Source organism: Enhydra lutris, unplaced genomic scaffold (assembly GCF_002288905.1).
Source record: "Enhydra lutris kenyoni isolate GAN:26980312 unplaced genomic scaffold, ASM228890v2 scaffoldscaffold38, whole genome shotgun sequence".
Taxonomy (NCBI): Eukaryota; Metazoa; Chordata; class Mammalia; order Carnivora; family Mustelidae; genus Enhydra; species Enhydra lutris.
This window is the reverse complement of record NW_019154122.1, coordinates 8,996,161-9,011,666: the sequence shown is the minus strand read 5'-3', so window position 1 is coordinate 9,011,666 and position 15,506 is coordinate 8,996,161. Positions and strand designations below refer to the sequence as shown.

Genomic DNA, 15,506 nt, shown 5'->3' with positions numbered 1-15,506 from the left:
GCGCCTGGAGACCAGCTGAATCCTAACTCCACCTGTGCCAGCCGTGGGATCCTCACCATTGTGAGACTCAGTTTGCTCGCTTGCAAAATGGGAGCATTGGTGGGGAACCCTCAGCCTCCTGCGATGCTGTGAGGAGCGATGGGAGTAGCATCTGGGAAAGGGCTTAGCGAGCTCTGGAGTGTTCTATGAAATAAAAGCTACCGTTGTTCTCATTCGAGGAAGTTAATTTTATAACCTGCTTCCCTCTCATGAGCTTTGCTCTGCATCTGGTCGGTGCTGGATGGGACCAGCAGCTGGTCTCTTTCTGGCCGAGAGTCCAAAGGTGGTAGGAAGGCACATTAGGGATCGTTTTCATCCCATATGACATGGTGGTCGCTGAAGAACAGCTCCTCTCTTGTACCTTCTACCAGTTAAAACTAAAAAGCTCGGTGTTCCCAGCTCCCCACCAAAGATCAATCCAAATCTGTTGTCCAAACGGGGAGAAGTACCCACGTATCCCATACACCCGGGCTGGCCCCCTCTGACTGTGTGTTGCCTCCTCCCACAGATCAGTGCCCTGCAGAAAGGCTACAGCCAGGTGCTGTGCCAGACACTGTCTGAGAGGAACTCAGAAATCACATCCCTGAAGAATGAGGGTGAGAACTTGAGGAGGGACAAAGCCATCACCTCAGGTGAGCTCTCTCTGATGTGGGCCTGAGAGCTGCCCCATCCTCCTCATTCCCTGGCCACAGCAGACATCACCAATCAACCACCACACCGCTGCTCACTGATCTGGGGTGCAGTCCGAGAGGTCTTCTGAGTGGCCTGTGTCTATGAGTTGGAGGCAGCCCTCAAGAGAGGATTTTTGCCATCCAGTTCCTAGGGCAGGGCCTTTTTAACTATTTGAGGGAAGGTTATCACTTAGTTATGTGTCTAGCGAGCGCCAGGCTCACCAGGGAGAACACAGGACACCCTGTGGCTCAGGCAGTTCCAGAAGCCAGCTTGCCTTCAGTACAAGCTGGAATGTGGACAGAGTGGGGTCACCGCATGAGGGCACCTGGTGCCCTTGGGTCCGGGTGAAAACATTTCCTAACTGGCCAGCAGAGGGGGCTGCACACTATAGACCTTGGGGTGGGACACAACACACTGTCCAGAGGCCAGCCGTTTCTTACCCTGGATCCTTTCATTCATTCCACGTGTTAATTGAGCACCTACTAGGTGTAAGGCCCTGTTCTAGGTGCCAGGGAGAGACATCCCTGAGCACAATGTTCCTGTGCTCCTAGGGCTCATATTTGCAAGTTGGGGACAGACACCAAAAAAGTAAACAGGTAAATAAGACTGTTTCAGAGAAAACTGGCCAGTGTGGGAGCAAAGTGCTTCAGGGGTGAAAGTGAAGGGAGAAGAGCTTAGTGGGTGGGCAAGGACAGGTCTTTGAAAAGGTGAAAGGGAAGAACAGTCAGGAAGCCAGAAGGAAAAGTGTTCCAGGCACAGGGACCACAAGTGCAAAGGGCCTGAGGCTAGGGCCAGCTGGGGGCATGGGAGGAGCTAAAGGTGAGTGTGGCTGGAGTGGGGTAAACATGGGACTGGGGGGAGGTCAGGGTCAGAGAGGGAGGCAAGTCACAGGGAGGAGTCTGGGTTTTATTCTAAGGGGGATGGGGAGCCCCTGGGGTTTTTAGAGAGAAATCACATGCCTGAGAAGGATAGGCCATTAACAGAGAAAGAGGGGAGGGAGGGAGGCAGGCGAGGGGGAGCAGGCAGTGAGTCTGGATGGGGCACAGTGCTCTCAGAGCACCTGCTACACAGCAGGAAACGCATCCAGAGCTGCAAAGACCAAGTGAGCGTAATGCTGAGGCACAGGTGAATGGCCATCCATCACTTTATGAATTCGAAGTCCTGTGCCGGGACTGCCTGACCCCCAGCAGGTTCACCTCCAGGCTTTTCCTCCGCCTCACTCTGCAACTTCCCGCCCCTACCGCCACCACCTGCCAGGCCTGTTCATGCTCTTCCCTGTCCTCATATATTTCCTGAGCCCTTCCTGCGCTGGGTCCTGGGGAGAACCACAGAGTTTCAGGCCCCAGCCGAGACCTCCTGAAGGGACATCTGCACATTGGGGAGATCCCCGGGGTGTCATACGCACATTCAAGTTCCAGAAGCACAGGGCTGGGTTTCACTGCAATAATGGGCCCTGAGGCTCAGTGGCTTATAACAGGCAGGCTCATGTCTTGCCTCCACCTTGGTGTCCATCTTGGCTTAGCCGGGGCTTTGCTCATTGTAGCCACTCAGGGACCAGGCTCACAGAGGCCATCACCACACCTGCTTCTGCAATGAGAGAGGCAGGAAAGATGTACAGGGCAGACGGAATGACAGAGACTCTGGGTTTCAGGCTTTTCTGCCTGAAGCAACCAAAAAAAGAAAAAATTAATCTGCAGTAATTATTTTCATGTGACCATGATCCAGGAGAGAGGAAACAAACCAGAAACCCCATGATTGCCCCAGCTTAGTGCCCACAGAGGGGTTCCAGACCACAGCACAGGAAGGAGACTCCAGGCAGAGCCCAGAGGACCCCCCATGTTGAGGGGATAGCATTGGAGAAGCCAACACAGCTACAGGGCACTGGGCAGCGTGCCCGAGAGGAGAAGCCACACAGAGAGAGCCCCAGTGATCTTTAGAGGGTCCCCCACCAGTGTTCAGCTGAGTATTGAGCAGCACACATATGTGGGCAGGGAAAGAAAACCCAACAGGAGCAGAGGGAACCATCTCGAAGCTCACACAGGGTAGGAATGGTTCATTTTCCCAGCCTCCAGAAGGGAGAGGCCTCATAATACACAGGGTATCTGGTAGAGAGTCAAAAAGGTGTTGGCTTGGGGGCACCTGGGTGGCTCAGTGGGTTAAAGCCTCTGCCTTCGGCTCAGGTCATGATCCCGGGGTCCTGGGATCAAGCCCCGCATCAGGCTCTCTGCTCAGCAGAGAGCCTGCTTCCCTTCCTCCCCTCTGCCTGCCTCTACCTACTTGTGATCTCTATCTGTCAAATAAATAAATAAAATATTTAAAAAAAAAAAAAGGTGTTGGCTTAGTCATGAGGCCCCATCACCTCTAGACTAAAGGTTGCTCTGGTCCCACCTCACAAAGCCAGAAGGCAAGCCCCAAAGGGATCAACCTGTTTCAAAATAACCTCACCATGTCCTATGACAGAGCTTACTGTTGAAATGAAATTCTGGATCACTTTTCCTTTATTTCACATACTTTTCTGATTGACAGCTACCAATAAAATTGGGCATAATATTCTTCTGAGAAGAGAAACACGTGAGCTCATCCAGTCCCACAGCATTTCTGCACCCTTCTTCCCACGTGTCCTCACTCATGAAAGTTCAGTAATGTATTACTTATCTCCTGCTGCATAACCGGTTATCCCCAAAGTTAGCAAGTAAAACAACAGCCACTATTTATCATCTCATCCAGCTTCTGGAGCTCAGGAATGTGGGTGACTTGGTTTGCAAGGTCTCCCATGTGGGGCAGTCAACACATTGGCGGGGGTGACTGTCACCTTATCTAAAGCCCCAGCGGGAGCTGGAGGATCTGCTTCCAGAATGGCTGGTCCACGCGGCTGTCGGCTGGACACCTCCATTCCCCAGAATGTGGGCCTCTCCCCTGGCGGCTTGAGCATCTTCACAATATGGTGATTGGCTTCCCCTGAGCGAGTGATCCAACAAAGAGCAAAGAGAAAGCCGCAATATCTTTTATGACCCATCTAGGAAGTCACAGTCCATCTTTTCCACAATATCACACTGGTTCCGCACGTCAGCCCTACTCATGGTGGGAGAGGGCTGTGCCAGAGCAGGAATTCCAGGAGGCTGAGATCACTGGGGCCATTTTAGAAGCCGGCTACCATAAAAAATAATAGGTACCTGTAACAAATGCTATGGCTCAGCCACTCTCCTATGTTCTTTATAGGTCTTTAACCCTTGTAACAACTCCATGGGGGAGATACAGTGAAAGATACTTACAGGGGAAATAACTTGTCCAAGAATGCCATGCTACTAAGTGGTTGAAATGTGTTCCAAACTCAGGTCTGAGTGTGAATCCAGCCACCCTTCTCACACCCTTCTTCTACCACAAGACTTTTTATGGCCTCTGGTGAAAAATTCCTGGTCCTTCCCTGCACTGAGCCTTTGTTCTCCAGGTCTATGGTGTGGACACTCCTGCCAAGCCCAAACCCACAGGCTTTTCTTTTCCTGGCAATACTCGCTGACTTCTTGTTCTCACTGAGGTCTTAATCACTGTTCCACGAATTTCAGTGTCATCCCTGGCCCAGCTCCGGGAGCCTGGACACAAGCTCCTCAGTTGCAAGCAAGGACCAGGGACAGCCCGGGTTCAGAAGGGACTCGGCCTCAAGGTGGCTGACAGCTGTGGCAACAGTAATCCCTCCTGCCCCTTTGAGCTCTGAGAGTCTTTGTTTATTTTTTATTTTATTTTTTTACAGGGATGGTGTCATCATTGCAGAAAGAATTGTTAACAAAGGATGAGGAAATCGAACGACTCAAACAGGAGGTGAACCAACTAAAAAGCGAGAACAAAGAAAAGGATCACCAGCTTGAAGCCCTCAGCTCCAGGGTGAGTGTTGGGGTGCCATCATCATCCTTGTAGCTGTCCCCGAAAAGCAGGTCAGAGTCCTATGACTTATCTCACGTACCCCGGACCCCGGCTTTCAATGTCACTCCCATTTCTCCCACCACTGCAAGACCATGCCGGTGCCCAAGGGCATAGGGAAGGCACAGGGAGGACAGCTGCTGGGCGGCCCCAAACACCAAAGGCCCTTCTGGAGAGACTAAAGGCAAGGGGCCAGGTTCTCTGCAAGGTAAAGAACTTTTAAAGTGTAACTTTGACTCTACAAATGATGTTTCAGTCCTGACTTTGGAACCCTGAGCCTGTAGATGAAGACTTCTCAGGATGCGTGTGCTCTGTGTGTTTCCATGAGTCGAGGTAAAACCCAACAGCTGTCATCTCGGGGAGGCAGCTCAGAGATTCCGGTGGCTGCCTGGTCGGGTAGCTCTGTCTGCAGGGATGTGGGGGGATTAGAACTCGCAGTTCCAAAGAAAAGGCACAGGAAGTAACATTAGGTGCTTAGTCCGACACTCAGTGTGGGACAGAGAAGATGCAGAGCGCGAGCTTTGGCGTCGGAGGGACCAGGAGCCAATCCCAGAGCTTTCCTTTCTCGTAGCATATTGGGCCTCTGTTTCCACATCTAAGAAATGGGGATAACAAACCCATTTTCGGAGACGTGAGAGGCTCACTTCAGTTGGGCTCTTCGGCCTCTGCACCTGCTCAGCCGCCTGGCTGAGCCCGGACCATAACCGGCCGACTGACTGCCCAGCCCCACAGGACCACGGCTTTCTGTGGGGCGCATGCGTGCGTGCGTGCGTGCGTGCGTGCGTGCTTGCGCATGCGTGTTGGAGAGAGGACGGGTTGCAGAGCTGGTGTTGAGTGGAAGAGATATGGAAGAACGTCCGCGTTTGGACTGTTCTGCTTCCTGAAGTACATTCGGATTCTTTTTCTCCTCGTTTCCCCTTCCTCACTGACCTCGGCATGAGGTGTTTGCCCTCTGCCAGCCTGTGCCTGCCCTTAGCACAGAGGCCCCTGCCCCCAAGCTGGCGGCCCTGGGCAGCCCTAATGCGTGTGAATTTTAGGGAAAAAGAAGTAGGTGATACTGAGAAGCAAAACTGGAGGGATAAGAAAGAAAATACTACCCTAGAAATCCACATTTATATATATTTGTAAAGGTTTTATTCATTTATTTTGAGAGAGGGGGGCAGAGTTAGGAGGAGAGGGCTCAGAAGCAGGCTCCCCGCGAACAGGGAGCGCCGCGTGGGGCTCGATCCCGAACCCTGAGATCATGACCTGAGCCGGAGGCAGGGGCTTGACCCACTGAGCCACTCAGGCGCCCCTTGAGGAAGAATTTACACACGTTACCGCCAGAGCTCATGAGAAGGGTGACTAGGAACTGCTGCAGGGTCCCGGGCGTCCCTTGGACGCAAGCGGCCTCGCTTCTGAGAATTTGGGGGAGTGAATTTGGCTGAAGCAACAGGAAACGCACTCGGGGCAAATACGGGGACTAGGGACCCACGGACAACCCCACGTGGTCTTGCTGTCGGTTCTCTCCACAGTGCTCCGTGCTGAAAGAAGAGTTACGGAAGGAAGATGCGCACAAGGAGTACCAAGAAGCCCAAGGGAAAGAATTAAAACTCTGCAAAATCGTGAGTTGAGCCTCCTCACTGCCAGGTATCCCCAGAACGACTAGACTTCGACCTTCAAGGGTTCTTGGGGGTGGGTCGGGAAGGGATTCCTTGGCCCATTAGGTAGCACAGGCTGTGGGGCTTTAATGATTTAGTGTTAACCTAACCACCTAGTTCTCTGAAATGCTGCCTCTAGCCTCAAGGAAGAGATGGCTGAAAATACCATAAAAAAACACACTCTCCCAGCATTCTCTGGGCAGTGGGTGCCTTCCCCCTGGGGCTGGGCGGGGGACGCACCCTGGACCCGTGGTGCCCAAAGCGTCATCTTCCACTGTCAGAGTGTATCAAAGGCATGGGCACAGTTAATAACACAGAGTCCTTCCAGAAATATTTTTGTGGAAATATACCAATGTTACAGCAATTCATAAAAACAAAAAGAAAAGGTGTCTGGCGATTCACAGACCTGTACCCGTGGGGATAAAAATACATTATATGTTTATTTTTAAAAATTAATTAATTAAAATGTGCAAAAAAAAAAAGAAAAGAAAAGGTGTCGTTTGCCTTAGATGATGACTTTGGAAATAAATAACAAACTACGAGCACTAAAATGAAAATGTTCATTCCCTGTGCCCACCGAATCCTCTTGCACAACAGCAATGGTGTGAGTTTCCATTCGCTGGGAAGTACGGAGCCTTAGATACGGGGAGGAGATGCCCGTTCTCTGTGCCAGGAGCATTGCTATTCTCTGCCTCGAAATGGGAGAAAAGAAAAATTTCGTTGTTCTGTCCTTCCAAACCGCGTCCGTTGTTTCATCCAAGGAGCCCTTATTTAGATTGATCTCAAAAATATACCCCCGGAGAAGAGCTTTTAATGAGTTGATAGATATCTTGTACTGTCCAGGATCCATGCTGATTTTCAAAAGAAGCTAATCATGGGACGCCTGGGTGGCTCAGTTGGTTAAGCAGCTGCCTTCGGCTCAGGTCATGATCCCAGTGTCCTGGGATCGAGTCCCACATCGGGCTCCTTGCTCAGCAGGGAGCCTGCTTCTCCCTCTGCCTCTGCCTGCCATTCTGTCTGCCTGTGCTCGCTCTCTCTCCCTCTCTCTCTCTCTGACAAATAAATAAATAAAAAATCTTTAAAAAAAAAAAAAAAAAAAAAAAAAGAAGCTAATCATTTCCCTTTACCCAGTTTCCCATACATCCATTGAAAAAAATATCTACTTTGCCCCACGGATGTAGAATTTTCCCCCAAGGGAAGCAATTAAACTAATACCAGACTAGGTTTCTGCCTTAATGAACCCAATGAAATGAGCTACGGAGATTCAGAATTTTCAGCCCAGAAGGCAACTCCTACTTCCCATTAGGGAAGTTGATTTCCTATTGTTGAAACTCTTTCAGCAAATCCAAGACATGGAGAAAGAAATGAAGAAGCTCAGGGAAGAGCTGAAGAAGAGTTGTACCGAACAGAACGTGATCTCCAAGACACTTCGAGAAAAGAGCAAGGTAAGACGAGGACGGTGTGGCCCAGTGCCCGCTCTGGGCCAGGCTCTCCACACCCATCATCCCCATGAATCTCACAACGGTTCCGTGTGGTCAATACTGGTATTAAACCCGCTTGACAGCTGAGAAACTGAGGCTCGCAGAGGTAAAGGATGTTAGCCAAGTGCTCGCAGATAAAGTAGCTGTTCACGTTTGGTCTGTCTGACTCCAGTGCTCCTGTATGTCTCCACTAGTCTCGACTGACTTCAACTCTTAACTGGTAAAATTTATCCAGAAGAGAATTGATCCATTAAAATCAGATTTGCCAGTGATGTTGTTCAAACTTAAATGCTCTTATTGATGTTTTTGGCTATGTGTTCTATCTATACGTTGAAGAGGTATATATTTTTTTAAATATACTGTGCATTTGTGTGTGGCTACTTTTAGTATTGTCAACTTTTGCTTTGTATATTTTGAGACTGTGTTACTAGGTGCCTATACATTTAGAATTTAACACTTCTCTTTGGGGGAAAAAAAAACCCCTTTGATCATCATAAAATATCCCTCTTCATCTCTAGTAGTGTTTTCCCCTTAAAATCTACTTTGTCATTAATATAATTCCGGCAGTGGGGCACCTGGGTGGCTCAGTTGGCATCCAGCTTTTGGTTTTGGCTCAGGTCATGATCTCAGGGTCCTAGGATTAAGCCCAGTATCAGGCTCTGCGCTCAGTGGAGAGTCTGCTTGTCCCTCTCCATCCCCTTCTGCTTCTCTCTCTCTCAAATAAATAAAATCTTCAAAAATATATATAATTGGTAGCCACACTGGTTTTTCTTTTGGTTAGAATTTTCATAGCATGTCTTTTTCCTATTTTTCTATAAATCTTTGTTTTAAGTTTTAGACACATCTCTTCTAAATACCATATCATCTTTGTGAAATCTACTTCGACAATCTTTGTCTTTTAGTCCATTTATACATAATGTGGTCACTGGTTTCCTGGGGTTTAAATCTACCTTCCTGCTCAGTGCCAGCTGTACAATCTGTGTGATGCTCCTTTTTCTTTTCTTTCTTGCCCTCTTTTGAGTTAGTGTTTTTCTGTCATTCCATTTTTCTCTCTATTAGCTTGGAAATTCTTTCCTCTTTTACTACTCTTTTAGTAAATAGCAAGACAATAGCATTCAGCCTTGACTTACCAAAATCCAGTAGTAATTGAGTTTCTCATTCTTTAACTGTTTTTTGACAGTCAACCTAATGGCTATAATCTGCATTCTTGACTTACCAAGACCTGACATTACTTGATAATTGTCCCCTTCTCCTTGGTAAGGCAATGACTACGGAACGCTGACTTGGCTCACCCCTCCAGATTTGTATGCCATTGTTGTCATTTTCTAAACTATTCCCTTTGTTTTGTTTTATTCTTAAGTAGGTTCTGTGCCCAGCATGGAACCCAATGCAGGGCCTGAACTCACGACTCTTGAGACCAAGACCCAAGCCAAGATCAAGAGTCAGATGCTTACCTGAATGAACCACCCAGGTGTCCCATAGACTAATCTGGAAGACCTTATCACTATTTCTCTATAGTCAATATTCATGTCCACACGTTACCTTCCTTCTGGTCTTTTCTGCATCTCTGACCATCCATATGGGATCGTTGTTCCTCTGTCTGAAGAACACCCTTCAGTGTTTTCCTCCAGCATGGCTGTGCTGATAACAGATTCTCTGAGATTTTTGCATATGCATCTTTGGAAATGAATATTTAACCTTCATTCTTTTTTTTTTCTAAGATTTTATTTATTTATTTGACAGACAGAGATTGCAAGTAGGCAGAGAGGCAGAGAGAGTAGAGGAAGCAGGCTCCCTGCTGAGCAGAGAGTCCGACGTGGGACTCGATCCCAGGACCCTGGGATCATGACCCGAGCCAAAGGCAGAGGCTTAACCCACTGAGCCACCCAGGCGCCCCTTAACCTTCATTCTTAAAACACATTTTGACTGAGGATTGACTTCTGCATTGACGATGACATTCTCCCTGCGCATTACAAGTAGCATTACCTGTCCATCATTCTCTTGTCTCTCGGATCCTGTTGTTTCTACTTCAGTCATTTAGAAGCCTAACTCTCATGCCTTTGTGTAATCTGTTTTCCCTGGCCACTCTTAAGATTTTCTTTTCTCTTGATTTTTAGCAGCTTTATTTTATTTTTTTTTAAAGATTTTATTTATTTATTTGACAGAGAGAGATCACAAGTAGGCAGAGAGGCAGGCAAAGAGAGAGAGAGGAGGAAGCAGGCTCCCCACTGAACAGAGAGCCCGATGCAGGGCTCGATCCCAGGACCCTGAGATCATGACCTGAGCTAAAGGCAGAGGCTTAACCCACTGAGCCACCCAGGCGCCCTTTAGCAGCTTTATTATGATTATTTAGGCGTGGATTCATTTTCGTTTACCTTGTTTGGCATTCACATGGGCTTCTTGAGTCCTTGACTGGGTGTTTTGCATTGGTGTGACACTCGGGTGACCTACCACACAGGCAAGCGGGAAGCTGCTGAAAGATTTTGAACAGGGCACTGGTGTGATTACATTGTGATCAGTAATAATGGTAAAAGGCACCTGGGTGGCTCGGTTGGTTAAACGTCCGCATTCAGCTCAGGTCATGATCCTGCAGTCCTGGGATTGAGTCCCGCATGAGTATCCTTGTCCAGTGGGGAGTTTGCTTTTCCCTTTCCCTCTGCCTGCCCCCCTACTAGTGCTCTTTCTCGCTCTCTCGATCAAATAAATAAATAAAATCCTATAAAAATAATAACGAGGATGATGAAAACAATAGCTATTTCCTGTGCACTAGGCATTATGCCAAATATTTCATCTCTCTCCAACATTTATCCTCTCCATTTTGCACATGAGGGAATCAAGTCTCCTAGTCACTAGTTAGGTAACCAGGCCATGGCCAGCCACCCTGTCAGTAGGAGGTGAAGCCTAGACCGGAGGCCGTGTTGGTCCGGCTTCAGTCACTGGGGCATAGCCACTAGCCACATGTGCCTCTTCACACTGAAGTTAATCAAGACTAGGTAAAATTCAAAACTGAGTTCCTCGGTCACACCAGCCGCATTTCAAGTGCCTGAGAACCAGATATGGCTACCACTCAGCACAGACACAGAGGATTGCTATCACGGCAGAAAGTTCTGGCAGACCGAGCTGCTCCACAGCCTGGTAACTGGCACAGCACCATGAAGAACGTGGTGGGAGGAAGCAAACGAGAAGGTGGAGGCCACTCATCACCCACCAGAGGTCCCCAGTGCCTGACGGTGGGGGTGGTGGGCTCGCCAGGAGAAGGACGGAGATGAGGACTGGAGATGAGAGGGGTCGGAGCCACAGGCTTGGGGATTGCTGGGCATGAGAGACAGAGTGCAGTGGCAGCGCAGGAAGACCCCAAAGGCTGGGGCAGGGGTAGGGGGGGGCTGTTCATTAGATGGGGAGCGTAGCTAAAGGCAGAATCCAGGCTGGACTTGGCTTTCGCAGCGTATGAGAAAGTCTGCTGAGATAGACGTCAGAGCATGTTTAGATGGGTGGGGGGTGGGGGGAGGACGTACATGGAAGAAGCTAAGGTTAGATAGCTTTGCCGGGGTACCCTCGCTACAGCCCCTGTGCCACACTGCTCAGAAGAAAGCTCTACGGGGTTCTTCTGGGTTTTGTATTACTTCTGTGACTCTCCCTCCCCTCAGCCCCTTAAGAAACAGCTTGTGAATTTGTTTCAGCACAAAATCCTCACGTTCATTTAGGGGAGTTTGCTTCATTTCCCGATAGTGCCAGAGCCCTGAGCTCAACAGGTGCTTCCAAAGGTGGTGGTTCGGAAAAGAAGGCCGCAGCTGCAGGTTTGCATAATCGCCAGCAGAGGGCAGCATCGAGCACCTGCCGGCTCACCTGCCCTTGACCATTACCAGAGAATCAAGGGGCAGGTTCTCCACCACCCAACCCCCGCCGGGTAAATGCCTTCTTTGCGATCTGCGATTCTTAAAAGATACCGCTTAGCAAGCCCCTAGACCAGTTTCCACTGGTGAGTGTGCTAAAAGTGGCAGTGACAAATAGGATAATAAGCCTAACAATGACATCTATCAAGTACCCAGCATGGGGCAGTTCCTAGCAGCATTAGAATGACGCCACCTGGTGGACATTCTGTCCACTTCTACAGATTACAGCTCCTGATGCACCAGTAGCGCCCTCAGGAAGTACTGGCACTACTCTATTAAACATTCTGAGTCCCCGCAATAACCCTGTGAGGCGCACCTGGGATCATCGTCCCTATTTGACAGATGAGGACACTGTTCGGCGGTCACACAGCTTGCCGGGGACCCAGAGGGGATCAGACCCTGAGCTTGGGCATGCAGAGCGTAGCCCTCTCCCCTCGGGGGTGGCTTCTGCGAGCCTGCCTCCACCCTGCACTCTCCTGTGACCCCTGCCACCCGGGCTGCAGCACCCCCTGCCTCCCAGGGACTCCCCCATGGCCATTAGCCCTCTTGGAGGGAGTTCCCGGAGTGCATTATGATCACATTAGCGGCAAGCATATGCTCTCATCGTCATTTCAGGTTGAAGAGAAGCTTCAGGAGGATTCCAGAAGGAAATTGCTCCAGCTACAAGAAATGGGGAACAGAGAGAACCTCATTAAAGTCAATTTGGAAAGGGCAGTAGGTCAGGTAGGCCAGCTCCAGAGCCCCCTTCAGAGGCCCACATTCCCCGGGGTTTTTCTGCACCCAAGCCACTGGTGGGGACACATAAGGACAGTGGCCGTGGTTGAATTCTCCCTCTTATCCCAGGGGAGAAGCCGTGTGTGGCTTCTGCATCCCAGTGGACACCTCGAACAGGCTTCTGGGAAGCTGTCCACTGAGGCAGTTCCCCACTGTCTGAGACCCAGGCAGCCCCTCCCGGCTCCATGCCCGCCCCAGTTAACCTGCTGCGTGGTTCCCTGTTGGGAGGAGTTTGAACCTCTTGATCCCATGGTGTTTCTAGTACTTTCTTCCTCACATTTTTTTGTCCTGATATTTACCATGATCTCACTTCCTCTGTTGACCAGCAGATGTCACAGTCAGTGTCCAGTCAGTGTCCTTGAGATAAAGTAAGATCCCAGAATGTCAGCACGCTCTCTGGATGGGGAAGTCCTTGGGCAGGGTGGTGAGCAAGCTCGGACAGGCCCTTCTGGGGTTGCCATTTCCCTAATATCCTGGCCCCAGGTGGCCCAGTGGCCCTTCCTCTTATGTGTGACACAGATGCAAGGTCCAGAACATGCAAACAAGACTTCACCAAAGGCTAAGGGAGAGCAAACGGGAAGCCAGGATGGGGGGCACTGACCCTCCAGAATGGGGCCCTCTGAGGGAAGCCCACCTTGGACTTCTCCCCGGGGGGCTGTCTTCTGGCAACCTCGGACAGCTGCAGGGGACCCAAGAACATTGTGTGTGTGTGTGTGTGTGTGTGTGTGCATACTTTTGTTTTTCTGGGAAGGACGGTCTACCATGTCACCCATTGGATTCTCAGAAGGGTTTGTGAACCTCCAAGAAAACCTTAAAGGAGGCTTCTATCCCACGAGACCCAGTTCCCAAAGCCCTTCCAAGCCTTCACAGGGCAGCGTGACCTGGCTTTGTGAGAGGCACACACAAGTTAAATAATGATGCTGACTGTTGGACAGATCTTAAAGCCCCTTCAACAGATGTCACCCCCAGTGTCATCTCTGCAGGGTGCCAACACAGTGCAAAGGCAGAGAGTCTGCCAATCTGGGCCTCCTTTTGTGCACCTGGACTAGACCCCCACCTTTCCTGTGCTCTGCAGCCCCCAACACAAACCTGACCTGAAGGCATGATCTGTGTCTCTTGCCCAAGTACCAAGGTCCAGGTTATGGCTCTAGGGAGAAGTCATTTGGGAGGACCCTAAGAGACACTGAGATTCCTCCAGGTCTAGACCCAGGAGACAGAGGATGAGTCCTGTCTCTGCCACCTTCCCATCCCACCCCTATATTTCCATGGCCCTGCTCCCTGTCTGAGATTCTGCCCCTCCCCAAACAAGAGGCTCCAGGACTGAGCCCATGAACCAAGAGGACCTGTCCCCAGGCAGTGCAGTTGGATGCCTCTGGTGGTCATGGGGGTCCATATCCACAGGGCCCTCTCTCTACGTAACCTCTTCCTGGGCTAGTTTGATCCTTTGTGTGTGGATCCAGAGAGTGGCCTGGAATGCCTCGAGACACCTCCCACCCCGGTCAGCCCTGGGCTGATTGCACGGGGGTCCTTCGGAGACTCATCAGTCCACTCTTGTGTTCCCAGAGGCCCACGGAATGTAGTAAACCCTGCATATTAGGACCTTCTGACTTTTACATTGGTTCAGTGGCATTTATGTTCCCTTCGGGGCTCATTTTTACTTTTTGTTGTTGTTGTTGTTTTGTTTTGTGTGTTTAATTTTTTTGTAATTTTCAGGGCAATTTCAGGGTAATTTTTTTGGTAATTTTCTGTTTTAGAGTCAATGACCATATTTTGCCAGTGAGCCAAAAACCCAGGCTGTGTTAGTAAATTCTCAGAGAAAGGGGCTTCTTTGCCTCTCACTTCTCTGGGAACCAGACACCTTGAACTTGAACTTCTGTGTGCCCCGATTTAATTTAACTGTGCTGTTTCATCAGCCGTAGTCTGAAAACACCAGCGCCCAGGAGGCACTGGATAGAAGCCGGTGGAACCGAAGTAGAGGACCCGGTTTTCGGACAGATGTCTCTGCATACGAGCATCTGATGAATATGTATTGAGCGCCCACTCTGCCAGGCACCGTACCAGGCTCTGGGGAGACGAAGACAATAGACACGGTGTTCAGGACATGGACGGTTGGAGGCCCAGAATGGCAGAAGGGAGCATATTGTCCTCTCGCCAGGCACCCGGGCTGATAACACCATTTACATCGGCTGAAGTTTCAATATTTATTTCACAGCCTGGAGCCGACTTAGCAATTAGGGAAGAACGCTCCCGGCCCCAGACTTCCCTCTGGATAATTGGCACCAAGTGGTTCTTCCGGGGCACAAGGCATGTGTACGCTGCCCACGTGGGTCTGCTGGGCTCGGCAGGCAGACCTAAAAGTAATTAAAATCTGCTGCCCTGTTCTCTTCTGTCGGCACTGCCCCTTCCAGTGAGAGGTGAAGATTTTCATGACCCATAATGACCGTTAGCAGTGCAAGGACCATCCTCCCTCCTGGACCCCCGGCGCTAGAAACGCCGTACCCGGGCTTGCGGACTCCCACCAGCCCCACTCACTGTGTCGTCTTCCCTTTGTGCTGTAGCTGGAGCATTTCAGAAGTCAAGTCATCAAGGCCACCTACGGACGAGTGAAGCCGTTCTTGGACAAGCCCATCACCGATCAACAGGTTTGTCTCGCGTTGTCACTTCCCCCTTCGGGGACCTGGGACTCCAGACACTGGAAGCATATGCTTCTGTGTTTTGTTGGTGGTATATATTTTTCACACTGTTGCTACACCATAAAGATTTGTTTTGATTTTATGGGATTTCCTGGCTTTTAAAGTAAAAGCCAGTTAAACTCCCTTGAAATGTTTCTGTGAAAATCAAATTAAACCACTCAGGCCTATTTCTGGTCTCCAGACACACACATTTACCCTTCGTTAGCACCTTAAAAGGGGGATGCTGCCTCTCTGTAGACGATGCATTCTCACTTCTCCCTTCTGAAGGGAAGTGATGGTCATGGGGGTGGACTTCTGGCCATAATGATTGCCTTGTCATTCTTTGATTTTCTTTCCAACACTCTGTGTCCATGCATATGTGAGAAGACCCAGCACGGGCCCACAACATCAGGTTCTATG

At 49.9% G+C, this 15,506-nt stretch overlaps 1 protein-coding gene across 1 annotated transcript in view; it reads left to right on the top strand.

Annotated features, from left to right (window-relative positions):
- The window catches only part of LOC111154873 (forkhead associated phosphopeptide binding domain 1), a 120,364-nt gene that overhangs the window by 51,971 nt on the left and 52,887 nt on the right, over window positions 1–15,506 (top strand). The window contains exons 6-11 of the mRNA XM_022514808.1: window positions 548–671; window positions 4,460–4,590; window positions 6,141–6,230; window positions 7,607–7,711; window positions 12,256–12,363; window positions 14,973–15,056. Of these exons, the coding sequence (XP_022370516.1) occupies window positions 548–671; window positions 4,460–4,590; window positions 6,141–6,230; window positions 7,607–7,711; window positions 12,256–12,363; window positions 14,973–15,056 (642 nt within the window). The remainder of the gene's footprint in view (window positions 1–547; window positions 672–4,459; window positions 4,591–6,140; window positions 6,231–7,606; window positions 7,712–12,255; window positions 12,364–14,972; window positions 15,057–15,506) is intronic.